Genomic DNA, 16,163 nt, shown 5'->3' on the forward strand with positions numbered 1-16,163 from the left:
AGGTAGATTCCCGGGAAGAGAATTGCTAGGTCGAATGTTATGAATATTTTCAACGCCCTTAATGCATTTCTAATCATTAAGGCTCTTCCTTGTATTTGTAATGTGGTTCGTTATAAGCATGACTTAAACTCCCCTGGGTGTTAATAACCCTCTCCCCTCTCTTTTTCGATGTTGTCACCGTAGACGCGGAGTCCCGGAGTAGTCATGGAGGCCGGCCCGGAGGCGGCGCTGCTCCTGGCCAGGCTCCTGGAGGAGCTGGACGGCGGGCCCGGCGCGGCCTCGTACCAGGACCTGTGCAAGTCGCTGTGCGCGCGGCTGGACCTGCCGCAGCTCGCCCGGCTGCGGAGCGCGCTCTTCCACACGGCCTGCCTGGACCCCGGCTTCCCGGCCGCGCTCTTCAAGGACAAGACGCAATGCAGCGCGGGCAGCCAGCAGTCCAAGAAGCTCCTGGTGGCGGCGGACATCGTGACGATGTTCAACCTGCTCCAGATGAGCGGGGCCGCCGCCAGGGAGAAGCCGCCCGCGGGCCGCGCCACGGTGCGCGCGCCGGACCCCGAGGCCTGCGACGGGGCGTGCGAGCCCCTGGGCCGCGAGCCGGGCGCCAGGCCCTTCAGCAGGGGCTGCGCCGCGCGGCAGCCGCCGCGGTGCCGGCAGGTGGACGGCAGGGACCGGCCGCAGTTCGTCCCCGCCTGCGAGCCCGGCTTCTTGCTGGGCGTCGGCGACGGCGCGAAGAGCCGCGCGTCCTCGCTGGACCGGCTGCAGCCCCCGGGCCCCTACGCGGCCGCCGGGCCCCCGGCCTGCGAGATGCAGAGGACCTACTTCCCCATGAGCGCGGGGGCCGAGGCCGGCTCGGACCAGGACTCCCTGCCCGCCCAGGGCCTCGGGGACGGCTTCGTTTCCGGCGAGGAGCCGTTCGCCGTCCCGTCCTGTGTCCGGAAGAGGAGCATCTTCAAGGAGGACTTTCACAACCTCATGGCCGTGTCCCCCGGGGCGGCCGGCCCCGCCAGCCAGGCCGAGGGCGAGCGCGGGGAGCCCCCGGGCCGCAAGGAGCCCCGCAAGCCCCCCTTCTTCAACCACAGCTTCGAGATGCCCCAGCACAGCCAGCACCTGAGCCCCGGCTACTTCCTGGCCCCCGACAGGAGGCGGGCGAAGCACGAGAGCCTCGACGACCTCCAGGCGTCCACGTACTTCGGACCCAGCCCCGTGCTGGGCAGCCAGGAGCCCCGGCGCTGCGCGGGGCGGCCCAGCAAGCAGACGGCCTGGCCCGCCAAGAGCTGGAGCCTCAACACGGAGGAGGTCCCCGACTTCGAGCGGTCCTTTTTCAACAGGGACCCCTCGGAGGAGAAGCTCCGCTACCCAAGCCCCGGTGGCCAGAGCCCCAGCTTCCCGGGCCCCGACAGGCGCCCCGCGTACCTCGCGGACCCGCAGCCGCTGCTGCCCGTCGGCTACGCGGCGAAGCCAAACGGGCTCAGAGCTACAGACATCTCGTCCCCGGTCGACCTGGAGAAGCACGAACCCGTCAAGAAGTTCAAAGACAAGAGCATCGGCTGCGCGGGCGGGCAGCTCAGCTCGGACACCAGCAGCGTGGGGACCCAGACGGAGCCCAGGACGTGCAGGGACCTGTGCGCGCCCGCGCAGGGCAAGTACGGCGACAGGCGCGCCCTGAAGCACTCGGACGACGACTCGGAGATCGTCAGCGACGACATCAGCGACATCTTCCGGTTTCTTGACGACATGAGCATCAGTGGCTCCACGGGCGTGATGCAGTCGTCCTGCTACAACAGCACGGGGTCCCTGTCCCAGCTTCACAAGTCGGACTGCGACAGTTCCCCGGAGCACAACGTGAGCACGCTCTCTGGCGGGGTCCCCGGCGGCAAGGGTGAGAAGGGCAGCCGGCACGCGGAGGAGGAGCTGAAGACCAGCGTGCGCCGGCTGGTGCTCAGGATCGGCGAGATCGAGAGGAAGCTGGAGTCGCTGTCGGGCGTGCGCGAGGACATCTCGCAGGTGCTGGGCAGGCTGAGCCAGCTGGACCAGCAGATGCAGCAGCCGGACAAGGGGCGCGCGCAGGCCGACCCGAGCTCCTCCGCCAGCGAGGCCGAGTCCGACGACAGCGCGTCGCCCCAGCCCTGCCGCGCGCACGGCTCCCGCGGGCCCCGGCTGGACGGCGGCGACTGGGGCTGCTCCGACGCCAGCGGCAGCAACAGCGCGAGCCTGCGGGTCAAGGCCCTGAAGAAGAGCCTCTTCGCCCGGCCGTCGTCCCGGTCCCTGACGGAGGAGAACAGCGCCACGGAGTCCAAAATCGCCAGCACCTCCAACTCGCCCCGGGACTGGCGCACCGTCCCCTACGCCGGCCGCGCGGGCCTCGGCGAGGAGGTCAAGGGCGCGGGCCCCGCGGACGACAAGGACTGGCCGCGGAAACCCAAAGAGGTAATTCGCGTTTCGGTTCGCATAGCTGGGCGCCGGCCTCGCTGCAGCCCTGGCGCGTTGCAGAGCCTTGAACGTTGCATTAAACAGGAAAGAAGCCCGGCCTGGGTGCCAGGTGCCCTTGTAGACGTGGCGGGCTCTCCACGCTGGGGGACAGGACACGGGCGGGCTGCGCTCGGCGGAGCTGCCATCAGCCGGGAGCACGTGCTGGGCGCGGGAGCAGGGACGCACTGCCCGGGTGGCGGGAGAGCAGACTGCCCTAGAAGGGCATGTGTCCAGCAGGCGGCCCAGCGGGGACGTCGCCCTGTCCTCTCTGACAGGCAGGCGCAGGCCAGGCAGGCAGGGGAACGGGTTGAGGGTGCTGTCCCCGTGCCCCTCTGGTGCACCGCACTGGGTGCATGGCGATCCTCTGCAAAAGTGTGTCTTTTCCGTTATAAGATAAATCGATGATTAGTAAGAAAAGAAGATAAACGAGGAAATTGTTTGTGGTTCTACTAACAAAGGCAGCAATTCTTGCTGTGGTGTTTTCCTTTCGTTTTTAGTTTTTCCCTACACCCTCGTGTGTTGTGTGCTCTTTTCATGGGAGCGCGAGTGACTTGCATGGTTGTAGCAGATGTCACCTCATCAGTTCTAGAACCACACACTCAAACTCTGTCTTTCTCGTGTCCCTTGTAGCAGGATGGTTTGTTTCCCCGGCACTGTGGCTGCTCCTGTCCGTTCCACACGGCTGCAGGGGGCCCGTCCTGGCCAGGCGAGGTGGTGTCAGTCTGTGGCTTGTCTGCGGTCCCTTCCCTGTGTCTAAAGGTCACCGGACAGGCGACGGGGCCATCTGAGGTCCCCAAGGTCAGGGCTGTCAGAGGGAGGGTGACAGTGGTGTGGGCCACACAAACCACAAAGCCAGAGAAGGAGGCCGAGTTCCTCACGTGGTGCTGGGAAGAAAACGCTTGGAAAACCGGGTTCTAAGAAAGTTTTGGGTTCAAAGTGGGAGGGAAAAGAAAAGAAGCCATGTTTTCTCTGACCCAAAGAAAGCTCCGGCACCTGGGCTTGCACCACCGTGTCCTGCAGCCACTTACAGCGCGTGGTTTTGGCGTAGAGCCACTCTGGCACCTGCCGCCACCCTGACAAAATGCTCTGTAGGGTCCCCGGCCTCTGGCCCCATGGTTGTTGTCTCTCAGCTGCTGGGGTCTGGCCAGGTGTCCGGAGCCCTGGGTCTCAGGTATTGATTAGAGGACTCAGATCGGTGGCTGCGTCTGCAGAGACACCAGGTCACACTGAACTGACGGTGCCTACACTCTGCAAAGTGTCAAAGCCTCACACAACCAGCAGAAGTGTCGCAAGCTTAAGTCACAGCCACTTGAAATGCCTGGCGACAAGCCCTCCTTATCTTGTCCCTTCCTGTGACCCCATTTCTCCCTCCTGGCCTGTGGCTCTCGTACCTCCGGGCTGAGGATTCCCGTGGTGGTGACCGGGCCAGGCCCACCTTCTGAACTTGGGTCCCACAGCACGACTGCTGAAGGTTAGTCCCCCTGAAAGTCTTGCCTACGTGTCAAAACCCACGTGTCTGCCCCAGACTTCTCTGCTCCTTCCCACGGTTTCCACACGTGGCCGAGGGGCTGCCCTTCCAGCAATCCCCCGCTGAAGAGGCCCCTCTGGCCTCCACGTCCCTCTTGGCTCCCTCCTGTCCAGGGTGGCTCCTAGACCCTGTGGGTTTATCCTGCAAGTCCAGGCTCTCAGGACGTACCACCTGGGATGTTTGGGCCACCGGCCACCGTCCCTGTCACCTCACGGGCCACTGCTGCACTCGCCTTCCTGAAACTGCTCTCCGTGAGTCTGCAGAGCCTCCTAGTCTCAACTCTTCCCGGGGCCCCTTTGCACAGCAGAGAGTTCCGACCTTCTTGGCCAGGCCTTCAAGGCCCCGTGGGTGTCACGTGGCGCTCCCCACACGGAAGGCGCTGGGCACCCCGACTGGGTCCTGCTCTGCCTTGACAGGTCCGCCTGTCTTCCCTCGAGACGTCAGTAGCTACGGTGACGCATCCAGTCGCTCATTCGGTGATACTGGCTGAGCATCTGTTATGGCCAGACCCTATTCCACCGTCAATTCCTTCACGATTCTTCCACCAAGACCGTCTGGGCCCCTCCTCTGCACTGACCTAAGTCCTGTGTCCCCCTCAGGGCCTCTGAATTCACACGTCTCTGGGGTCTCTCTTGGGGATTATTGCTGATCTGCCTGTAGTGCTCTTTGTTCGGAGGTACTGGACACAAACGTTTATTTATTTGTTTATTTTTTTGAGACAGAATCTCACTCTGTCGTGCGGGCTAGAGTGCCGTGGCGTCAGCCTAGCTCACAGCAACCTCAGACTCCTGGGCTCAAGTGATCCTCCTGCCTCAGCCTCCCGAGTAGCTGGGACTACAGGCATGTGCCACCACGCCCGGCTAATTTTTCTGTATATATTTTTAGCTGTCCATATAATTTCTTTCTATTTTTAGTAGAGACAGGGTCTCGCTCTTGCTCAGGCTGGTCTCAAACTCCTGAGCTCAAACAATCCGCCCGCCTCGGCCTCCCAGAGTGCTAGGATTACAGGCGTGAGCCACTGCGCCCGGCCAACTTTTATTAAAAAAAAAAAAAAATATATATATATATATATATACATATATATATACACATAAATACCGTCTGCCCAGTCAGCACCCGGGCTCCTCAGTGTCAGAGCAGCCGTGGGCAGTGATTAACTTCCCGTCTTAGAGTGAGAACAGATTCACATCCTGGCCCTGCCACTCACTCGTGTCGACAGTGGGTCAGTCTGTCAGCTCTCTGACCTGAGTTTTCATATCCACGCTGGGGACAATGACAGCTGTGACCTCAGTGCTCACGAGAAGGTGAGAGAAGGTGCTGCGTGGCCAGCCCTGAGCAGTGGATGCACCGTCAGCCCTGGGTTAGTTGTGACTACGCCGGCAGTGGCTGTCACCCTGTCCCCTCCCCGGCGGGGTGCGAGCCCCGCAGACGGTGGGCACGGCAGACAGAATCAGCGAATCCTCTGAGAAGGCGCTTGGCTTTGCCGAGTTAGGAAACAAGCGGGAATCTCGTTTCCTCGCGTGGGTCTGGCAGGGCTCGCTGCATTCTCCGCGTCAGTGTCAGCGGCCGGGGCGTTCGGAACAGCTGAATGTCATGTTGGCAGGCAGGGCTTGCTGACAGGTGGGCAGGTGTGCCCAGGCTCCATGCACATGCACAGCACATGCATGCTCACGTGTGCATGTCCCCCTCTCACACATTGACTCTCCTCTCGTGACACCTGAGGTCACGCTCCCCCCTTATGTGCATGAACCTGGACTCACGCCCTTCTTTTTCTCCTGGTGTCACTCACATACCAAATTGTTTTGCTCTCTGTTTCACATATATGACCTCGTGTCACTGGTTTCTGTCCCTTCGATGAGCACAGATGGAGGTTTTCTGCTTGGTGGGACCGTTTTGCTGGAGCAGAGTGTTAGAAGGTGGCCGGGCAGCCCCTGCCTGGGGGGCCCCACGGTTCAGCACAGGAGCCGGAATGGCAGACAGGCGGCCATGCGGTGTGGCCCGTGCTGGCTGATGGGTCTGCACAGGGTCCCAAGAGCCCACAGACCTGGGCACCGACCCCGTCCTCGTGGGTCAACGCACTTCCTGGAGGAAGTGCCATCGGTATGGACATCTGAGAGCCTGAAGTTAGAGGGTCTCCAAAGACCCCCATTAGAACAGGCTCACTGGGGACAGAGTCCCTTGGGACCCATCTCAAGGACTGAGGACACACGGATTGCCCCATGTGCCAGGTGACAGCCATCTATGTCCCACACGGTGGCCCCAACTGCCCCTTATCTTGAAGGCCGTGCGGGTGACTCTGAGAGGGCCAGGTGCTACCTGGGGAGGTCCCAGCAGCTGCTCCCTGGCTTGGCGTCTTTCTCTCTAGAGAAGCAGGCGGCATCCGGGCTTGCAGCCGGCTCCTTGGGGGAGGGCCCCTGTCTCCTGTCCACCGGTGCCAGGCGTGTAGCAGCCAAAGAAAGGGGGTGTCAGGGTCAGCAGTTAAGCAGAGACCCCCTGTCTGGGTGGGGGTTTGACTCCCGGGTCAGCCCTCCCGGCTGGGCCCTGAGCGGCTCCCTGAGTCTTCCTGGCTCCACTTCCCCGCCTGTGCAATGGGAGCCCAGCACGGCAGGGACGGCGTAAGGAAGGATTAGGCCAAAGAACCTCTTCCCGGGGCAGAAATGTGAGCTCATATTAGTACCGTTGCGACCACAAGCTTTCCTTAGAGAATTTCCCCAATAGGGGTGTGTTTCCATACCTTCTGTTTGGAAATAACTGCGTGTTGCTACCTGCATGTCTATAGGGCCCAGTGACAGAAAGCTGCCGGCTGCCCAGCGGCCCTGTGACGTCGATGGCAGCTGTGTCACTTGCGAGGACTTCTCTGTGCCCCTCTGCAGGCCGACAGGCAGTACGACCTCGCCCCGCAGCACCGACTGCCCAAGCAGCCCAAGGACTTCCTGGTGGAGCAGGTGTTCAGCCCGCACCCCTGCCCCGCCTCCCTCCCGGCCCACATGAAGAGCAACCCCCTGTACACGGACATGCGGCTGACGGAGCTGGCCGAGGTGAAGCGGGGCCAGCCGTCCTGGACCGTGGAGGAGTACGCGCGCAACGCGGGCGACAAGGGCAAGCTGACAGCCCTGGACCTGCAGGTGAGCCTCTCGCTGTCCCGGGGGGGCCCAGCCGCGCCCGGGCAAACGCGGGGACGGGTCACCGCAGACCAGCCCCTCCCCCACCCTTCAAGTCCCGGGGTCCCCACCGCGGAATTTTAGACTTTAATCAATCAGAGAGCAGAAGAGACTCTTAACCAGGGGATTGTGGTTTTGCCTATTTGCAGACATTGAGCAGTGGGAATGCTCTGCTTACTTATTTACTTATTTATTTCCTGGCCATCTGATTTGCTAACGATGCATTTAAGACTCTGTACCAAGTGCAGATTCTATTATTTGCTCACAAGACCTGAGCCGAACTGTTCAATGAAACACAAGCTGATTTCTCCTTCCATGTGTAGCACGTGGGATAAGCATGTTTGTGGCAGCCGAGCTATGGACTATGTTTCCATACGGAGCAGCCCCAGGTAAGAGCCGTCCCTGGAAGCTCTGGGAATGCAGGCGTGGCTGGAGGGCGTGTTTTCTGTTCACCCACAGGCAGGGCTGGGTTTTGGCCACACTCTTATTTTGGTGGGCAGCTCCGAGTAGCTCTGTCTCCCCGTCACGGCAGGAGCAAGGGAGGCTCCCTGTCCCCCCCTGCCGTGGGCAGCCCGGCCCCAGAACGACCACGCATGGGATGCACAGGTGGCGGGAGCCGCCCGCGGGGTCACTGTGTCAGGGCTCCCCTGAAATGGCCTTTCTCTAGGACAGCGGGAGGTGCAGCGTGGGCAGAGACAGGCCGTGGGATTCTGGTGGCTCTGGGCTCTGACCCAGGGCTTTGCCTGTTTGAGGTCCCGGCCCTGCCCCTGTGAGGTGGGCATGACATCGAGCTCACAGAGCCACTGCGAGAATTGAAAATAGTGTAATTAAGGTGCCTGGCGCTGAGCTCCCGCTGAGAAAGGAGGCCCTTGCGGGCTGGTGGGTGGTGCTGGCACCGGCCAGGGACGCCCGGCTTTGCACCGCGGCCTCTGGGGCGCAGGCGGGTGGCTGGCGAGGCAGGAACGGTTGTGACCATGTTCAGTCTGCAAGTCGATGCCCTGGGAAGTGCGGTAACTCGCCCCAGGTCAAACAAGTCTGGACTCGCCCTGGACCAGTGACGGTAAGTCTCCTGCTCTTTCCCTTCTGTCTCAGTTTCCTTTGATAGGAGTTTGGTGGCTCCACGTGGCAGGCAATGGTTTCGGTGCCATTCGTTACCTGGGGCCTGAAATGGCAGCTATTGTGGGAGGGGCAGCTCTGACGGGGGGTCGTGGGTGCGGCAGGGACGGCCAGCCCTGAGCCCCTCCTCACGCCTCCCTCACGCGTGTCACATCCCCGTGTGTACTGCAGGCCCCGGTCCTCTCAGGCCACTCCCCTGCCGTCACCGTCCTGCAGGCTGGACCAGGCTTTGATTCTGCCCCCAGTGGGTCCCTGCGCAGCCTTGCCATGGGGTGACACGCTGACCCGGCACTAGATACAGGAGCGAATGGCTTGACCGGCAGAATGGTCCGTATTTCGCCAGCCCCATGGAATGACCTTGAGAATGAGATTCATGGAATGACTCACGGACTAAGAAACATCTTTTTAAAGTTTAGGGGGAGGGAGCTGGGGGTTTTGCTCCTATCGATATATGTGGTTTTAATGTGCCAAGGTTTATAATCATAGAGACAAAATTATAAAAAATGAAATAAAAATAGATTTTGGGGTTACAGAGCTTTAGGTGACGTTGTTTGAAAATGCAAAGGGACGTGTATCCAGTTGCACAAAATTGCGAGGAAGCAGCTCAGTGGCCGTGTGCGGGCGTTTGCCGTGTTTGCCGTGCACAGAGCGAGCGCGGGGCCAGGGGAGGCCAGACAGGCACCGCCTGGTTTGCGCTCATCTCTTTGCAGGGACTCGGGGACCATCTTCAGGCACCTTCAGTGTCCGGACAAGCTTCTTGGGGTCCCTTGGTGTCTAGATGCAGACTCACCTTCAGTGGTGCCCGTGTGGGGGCGTAGGCGAAGGTGCGGGCCCTGGTTCCATTTCCAGTGTCTGTCACCCTGATTAATAACTGCACACACTCACCCGTGTCCCCTGAAACCTCAGTATTACCTCTCTGCTACCTGGTGCCATTAGAGCTTGCAGTTATTGAAAAAACTAATTAAAATAGTTTATTTCACTGGCTGAATCCCAGCCCACAATCAAGTGTTTACAGCTATGAAAGGAAGCCAGTATCCTCCTGTCTGAGCCGGGGAAGAGCACGGAATCTGATGTGTCCTTTACCACCGTCTACCTCCTGGGCCAGCCCTGGAGACCAGGCAGGAGACTGGCTGTTTCAGGGTGCTGGGCAGAGAGCGCGGCTGGCAGCCTTCGGGGCACGTCATCCGTCCTGCCACCGTCTTCCAGCCACGCGTGCCCGGCTTGAGTCCACCTGTCACTTCCTGAGTGTCCACAAGTTGCTGAAGAGCTTTCACGCCAAGGACAGCAGACTGGCCCCAACGGGCCGAGCTTTGTGGGGGGGCTGTGGTTTGGGCAGAAGGACAGACGTCCGTTCTAACAGCCAGAGCTGGGCAGCAGCACAACTGCCCGGGCAGCGCAGGGGAGGCTCCTGGGCCCCCCGCAGAGGATGCCGGAGCAGGAGTTTCTTGCAAAGGCTGAAGGGTTGGACTGAGCACCCGGCACGCTAAGGGCTTTTCCATGTTGAGAATGTCTTTGTTTCCATGACGGGTGTTTCGAGTGGCCAATACCTTCTACCCCTCCAGGTAACTCGGAAAATTCAACACCAGTCTTTAAACATGATTCCTCAGTGAGGAAGAGAACTGGAGACTTTTAGCGACCCCCTAGTTCTCCTCCTCTTTCCACTGTGCCACGTGGAATGGCAGGTACTGGGACAGCGGCCGGCAGATTTGTTCTGTAAAGGGCCAGGTAGTGGGTGCTCCAGGCCAGACAATGAGTGCTCCAGGCCAGTGAGTGCTCCAGGCAGTGAGTGCTCCAGGCCAGGTGGTGAGTGCTCCAGGCCAGACGGTGAGTGCTCCAGGCAGTGAGTGCTCCAGGCCAGGTGGTGAGTGCTCCAGGTCAGACGGTGAGTGCTCCAGGCAGTGAGTGCTCCAGGCCAGGTGGTGAGTGCTCCAGGCCAGACGGTGAGTGCTCCAGGCAGTGAGTGCTCCAGGCCAGTGAGTGCTCCAGGCCAGGTGGTGAGTGCTCCAGGCCAGACGGTGAGTGCTCCAGGCCAGTGAGTGCTCCAGGCCAGGTGGTGAGTGCTCCAGGCCAGGTGGTGAGTGCTCCAGGCCAGACGGTGAGTGCTCCAGGCAGTGAGTGCTCCAGGCCAGGTGGTGAGTGCTCCAGGCCAGACGGTGAGTGCTCCAGGCAGTGAGTGCTCCAGGCCAGGTGGTGAGTGCTCCAGGCCAGGCGGTGAGTGCTCCAGGCCAGGTGGTGAGTGCTCCAGGCCAGGCGGTGAGTGCTCCAGGCCAGGCAGTGAGTGCTCCAGGCCAGGTGGTGAGTGCTCCAGGCCAGGCAGTGAGTGCTCCAGGCAGTGAGTGCTCCAGGCCAGTGAGTGTTCCAGGCCCCTGGGCCCCACGGTCTGCCACGACTGCTCCGTCTGCTGTTGCCGCTCGAAGGCAGCTGTGGACGATTTGTGTCTGAAGGGGCGTGGCTGTGTTCTGATAAATCTTCTTTGCTGGACACTGAGATTTGCACTCCTTGTAACTTTCGTACATCACAAAATATTCTTCTTCTTTTGACCTTTTTTCAACTATTTAAAATTGAGAAAACCATTCTTAGTACCAGGGCTGCACAAGGACAGGGGGCAGGTCGGGTCTGGCCGCCCCTGCGCTATCACGGAAGACTCCTGGCACTGGGAGAGCAGCAAGGCTGAGGACACGTGGGTGCCCTCGGGGTGCCGGCCTCGGGCGGCAGGTGGCGCAGCACAGGGGTGATGCAGGCGTGGTAAGGAGGGGACTGGCGGTGGTGTTAGCAGGGGTGAGGGGCCCCCAGGAGCCAGAGAAGCACCCAGAGACCAGCTCCGGTGGCCGTCCTTGGATGGGAAGGGCCAAGGGAAGGGAGCTGTTTGTGTGACTCTGAGACCCGCGGCTCTGGGAGCAGTGACATGAGGTGACGGTGGCGGCCAAACTGCAGCCCAGAGGGAGCGAGCGGCAGAAATGAGACCTCAGCCTGTCTCCGCCTGACCCCACTGGCTGAGCCCACAGGGAGCCCCTGTGACGTGCTCATGGCGGTCACTGTCCTGGGGGCCAGGCAGGGAAGACCAGAGATGGCTCTGGAAGGGCAGGCGGACAACTGCTAGCACGCGTTAGAGTCATCGCTGCTCCACCAATAACACGGTAAACCAAGCTTTTGTTGTTAGTTTTGAAGGATTTGCCTTTTGAGCCTCTGCTTGTATACATGTGTGATTTTTAATGTGTCCATGTTTGTGAGCATTAAACAACTTAAGAAAATCTTTGAAATGGGTATTTTGTTTGTGTTTAGAGATGCAGGTGGCCTCAGTTGGAACTGCAGTGTGTTGTTCTGACACGTTGTTAGATGTTTGCCATAAAACGAGGACGTTGCCTTTCCTCGTGGAGATAGATTCCAACCAGCAATGTGGAATGGGATTCACAGGCCGTGCGGGTTAAATATGATGTTTCTCCTGCAAACCGTTCATGAGTCTCAGGGAGACCAGGAAACAAATGTCCGTGGGGACCTTTCCTGGGGAGCCCCCGAGTCCAGAGTCGTCACCACGGCAGGCCTGGCTGGGAGCGTGGCCCTGAGCTGTGGCCTGACCTGTTCAGACAGACGTTTGAAGTTGGAATATTTGATGTTTTGTTTGAGCTGCTGATCTTGGAGGGGTCTTTGATTTTCAGTGAAGTTCTTCCGAGAAGAGAGAACTGACTCAGGGTGACATGGCGGCCTTGCTTCAAGCCCATCGGTTCTTAGCGCCTGTCGGGAGAGAATATTTCTAGTGACTTCCCTCGTTTCCCCGCAGCGGGGCTGGCCAAGCCCTTGGAGTCTGGAGTCCTGTGTGTCCTGGCCCTGCAGGTAGAAGGCCCTGGGTTTCCCTGTGTCAAAACCAACGTGGCCTTTTTGGTGACAGGGGCAGTGCAGGCTGCGTGTGGCGTGGGCGGTGGGGCCATGTCCTGCGGCTCCGTCCTCTCCAGCCCCGCGGCAGACGAGTCTTGGGTCTCAGGAGTGGCGACTGTCAGAGTGTCTTTGACTGGTTTCAAGTATTCACCGTATGTCTAACGTCTTCTCTTCACTTTTAGACACAAGAATCTTTAAACCCAAACAACTTAGAATATTGGATGGAGGATATTTACACCCCGGGCTACGATTCGTTACTCAAACGGAAAGAAGCTGAGTTCCGACGGGCCAAGGTCTGCAAGATGGCGGCTCTGATCGCCGCGGCCGCCTGCACTGTCATCCTGGTCATCGTGGTGCCCATCTGCACCATGAAGTCCTGAGCCCGCGACGCGACCGGCGACGGCCACCGACATCTTCCTCTGCATTTAAAATACCGCGGCGGTGCGGCCACCGGGTGCCGAAACAGAGACGAAATAATGACGGCTTCTCTGCAGGTGCGGACGGCGGTCTTGCGAAAGAAAACGCTCTGCTGGGAAACCTGCCTACCCACCTGAGTTAGCTGTGACTTTATGGCACACGATGCATTTTCAGCAGTGCAATATCTTTTCCTACCAAAGGAATGTAACGGACTATCAGTAAATGCAAATCGAATATTCCAAGCAAAAAAAAAAAAAAAGAGGAAGATGAACTGGATTCCTTCCATTCTGGTGAGGTTTCATGGCGGGGCCCAGGCTATGCAGAAGGTAGTTAATACACGCCCCTGCGAGGGGCGGAGGGAGACGGCGCGAGAACAGCGGGTGAGCTCTCTCTTCCTTGCTGTTCGCACACCATTGCTGGGGAAGCGACGGCCGTGTGTTCATGGAGGATGTCGCTTCTCTGCCGACCTTTACCAAGGGCTCCTGACGTTTCTCTCTCGCCCTTTCGCGCCAACACGACAGAACATCTGCGTCCTTGCGGATCTCCATGGAAGTGGCCCGGACCTCACGCTTTGTGTGCCGGGTGCGCGGAGCCGGCTGGCAGACCAGGCGCGGAGCTCCCACTGCAACGGGCCGGGTGTCCCGGCCAGGACCTTCCTGTCCCCAGCCCCAGGTGTGGGGGTGCCACTTGCTGATGCTGTGAGGTCGCGGCCACTGCAGAGGACCTCCCATTCCCGCTGGGCGCGTGGCTGTTTCTGTCTCTGGTGGCACCAGATGCTCGGCTTCCCGTAGCTGAGCTGAAGAGTTTGGAACTTATCCTTGTGCCTTGAAGAGTAGAGACAATGGCTAAACCTTGACACTGTACCTGTGAACCGTGGATTCCACGCACCACCCGTACCTGCCGTGTCGGTGGCTCTGGAGAGCCGTGTCGAGCTTGTTCCGTAGCAGGATGAACACACTGAGGTCTCCTCAGCCAGCCCAGCACCGACTCCAGAGTTTTGGATACTTGCCAGCAGTGCAAGAAATATTACCTATTTACCCATTTATCTATCCACGTGTCTGTCTAAGGACCTAGTGCTCATTTATTGTCGTCTCTGTTAAATACCTTGAAAGCAAAGTCTCCGCTGTGCAGGAAGCTGCTGTAACTTCGTCAGAATTCGACCTTGGTTCCCACCTGCCGAATGGTGCTTGAGGACAACTAAACAGGGAGAATTCTTGTCAGCACCGGATTCTAACGTGTTGTTACAGGTTAAAGGAAAAAACGATTGACAGAAACTAGCTACCTTAATTTTTTTTATAACAAGGTAGGATTTTAAAAAGTTTTGACTGTAAGAACAGTCGCTCTGGATGACATACTAAATTCCTACAGGAGAGGCCTGAGAAGCAGCTCAATTTTTAAAGCAGTGGGAGTCCAGCCTCCATTCTAAAAAATTCCAGATAACGCTCGGCTTGCCGTGTCTAGTTCTGTTGTCCACCCTTAAGGACTAGTCAGTAAACTTTATGACGTTAACAAATGAGGGATGTTGTTTTCTTCTGTAGTGAACCTTTACTTGTAGAGGTCTTCATGCTATCTATTTGTATTGTCATGTTTATTTACGGATTTTCAATTAGGTGACTGAAAACTTAAGCCTTAGTATGGAAAACTGAGGATTTATAATTGAACATGAAAAAAATTACATATATATATTACTGTCCGTCGTCAGAATTGTAGTCTTTTGGTGCTTTGTTTTGGGTTGGGCACGTTAAATAAGGTTGTTCCTTTCATCCCAAAGAGGATATTGGATTTCCACCCTGAGAACTGCCTTCCCACCTCACCCCCGACCCAACAGACTCTTCTCTGCCACGTTCCGGTCCCGCCATTCTCCCCTTTGTCCCGGATTACTGACCTGCCCCGCATCGGCGGTAGGGAGTTCCCAGCCTCTCGCTCTGCGATTTGCGGAAGAGCGGAGAGGCTCGCCTGGGGTGAGAAAACTCTTGTCAAGTCTCACACCGAGTCCTCCTGCTGACAGACAGGCTCGCGGGGCCGGACCAAACCCCTTCGCCACTGCCCTTGGGTGAGCCGGTTCCAGCCGGCCGTGTGGCCACGTGCCTAGCTGCTAGGGGCACAAGGGTCGGCCCCCCCCACCCACGGAAGTGACGGGACTCTGGAATCTTCTGCCCTTTTCACACCTGGAGAGGTAGTCAGGGAAATTCAGTCTTGCCCTAAGTCCAGGGTAGCTTAAAACTCAACTCAACGTCATTGTCACATCATGGAAACACGCAGACCTGGTAGTACCCCGGGGGACTGGACGGTGAAGGCCAGCGGTGACGTGGTTTTCTCTGGAAGGGGCCGTCCTCAGCCTGATGGCACCGAGTCTGGCGCTGAGGTCGCGGGTCTCCCTGACGCCTGGACGCCCGCGGATGCCGCGTCTCGGGATCTGCAGAAGGTGAAGTTCACAGTCGGGCCCTTTCTTGCCGCCGACCCCAGGCTCGCCCCGGCCCTCCTGAGACCCCGGACTCCGCCAGCACCTCCATGCCCTCGGCTCGCGGAGCGGAGCGAGACGGAGTCGGGCTGGGAGGGGGACGTCTGTCCCTCCCTCGGGAACTTGCCTCCCGTCCCCCCTGCGGGGAGCCCCCGTGTGGCGACTCACCCACTTCTGTTCCGGTGGCGTCTGCCACCGAGCCCTGACACTTTGCATAAAGTACAGGTCCTTGTGCCCGAGTCTAAAATCACTGCACTATCAGAATTCCCTTTGCTTTTCTTGCATTTTAAAAATAAACAATCAGATGTTATTATTTAAGGGATTGTTTTAGAATAAAATGTCCCTAGCCAATCATTAAATTCAATCTGAATTTGTTTTGAATACAGCCTTGCAGAAAAGCAAAAAAAAAAAAAAAAAAATCCTGGCTCACAGTTTTCAGACATTTCACACCAGTACTTCCGTCTTCAACCTGCAAATACAGTACATCCTACTCTCATCGTCTGTTACTAGCTGATCATACCTGTTAGCATTTTAGGGCATGCGGCCGTGTGATGACACCTGCAAGGCTAGTTTGTAGATGTGCTAAGGACCACTGCTCTGAGCGTCTGTGCCACGGTTCCGAGACCCGCGTCGGAATCAAGGCAGCGCTGGTCTCGTTTACAATTTGTTAAGACAGCAGCAGTGGCACCTTGTTTGTTGTTGCTTTTTATTTTGTTTTGTTTTTTTAAAAACATTAAGAGCTCTGCCAACAACAAATGGTTCCATTAAGTGGTGTAAAAATTTGCGAATGTTGAAATTCAACATGCTTCATATTATTAATATAACCAACGTGCAAGAGTGTTGTTGTCAATTGTGTGAATACCAAATCAATATATACTGCATATTGTACTATGGAAATTTGTATTTAAAGGCAAAGATATGCGTAATTGCTATAATTGGGGGAAAGGATATTAGATATTTATTAACAATGAGAAATGCAACAAAACCCCTTATTTATGCCTTATGAGTAAACGAGTGGACTGCAAGGAGAAGCCTCACGAGCGGGAGCCCCAGGAAGGGTGTCTGGAGGCAGGACTGTGTCTTTCTACGTTTGTTCTCAGCACAGCCTTGGTGCTTGATAAATGTTATATAAACCAAT

At 58.0% G+C, this 16,163-nt stretch overlaps 1 protein-coding gene across 1 annotated transcript; it reads left to right on the forward strand.

Annotated features, from left to right (window-relative positions):
* Positions 1 to 204: 204 nt before the first annotated feature.
* On the forward strand, positions 205 to 12,589 carry MINAR1 (membrane integral NOTCH2 associated receptor 1). Its single transcript, XM_045561078.1, has 3 exons — positions 205 to 2,427; positions 6,871 to 7,122; positions 12,330 to 12,589. Exons 1-3 carry the CDS (start codon positions 205 to 207, stop codon positions 12,525 to 12,527), a joined length of 2,673 nt encoding a protein of 890 aa, XP_045417034.1. The 3' UTR covers positions 12,528 to 12,589.
* Positions 12,590 to 16,163: the final 3,574 nt, after the last annotated feature.

Source organism: Lemur catta, chromosome 9 (genome assembly GCF_020740605.2).
Source record: "Lemur catta isolate mLemCat1 chromosome 9, mLemCat1.pri, whole genome shotgun sequence".
In the NCBI taxonomy this organism is placed as follows: Eukaryota; Metazoa; Chordata; class Mammalia; order Primates; family Lemuridae; genus Lemur; species Lemur catta.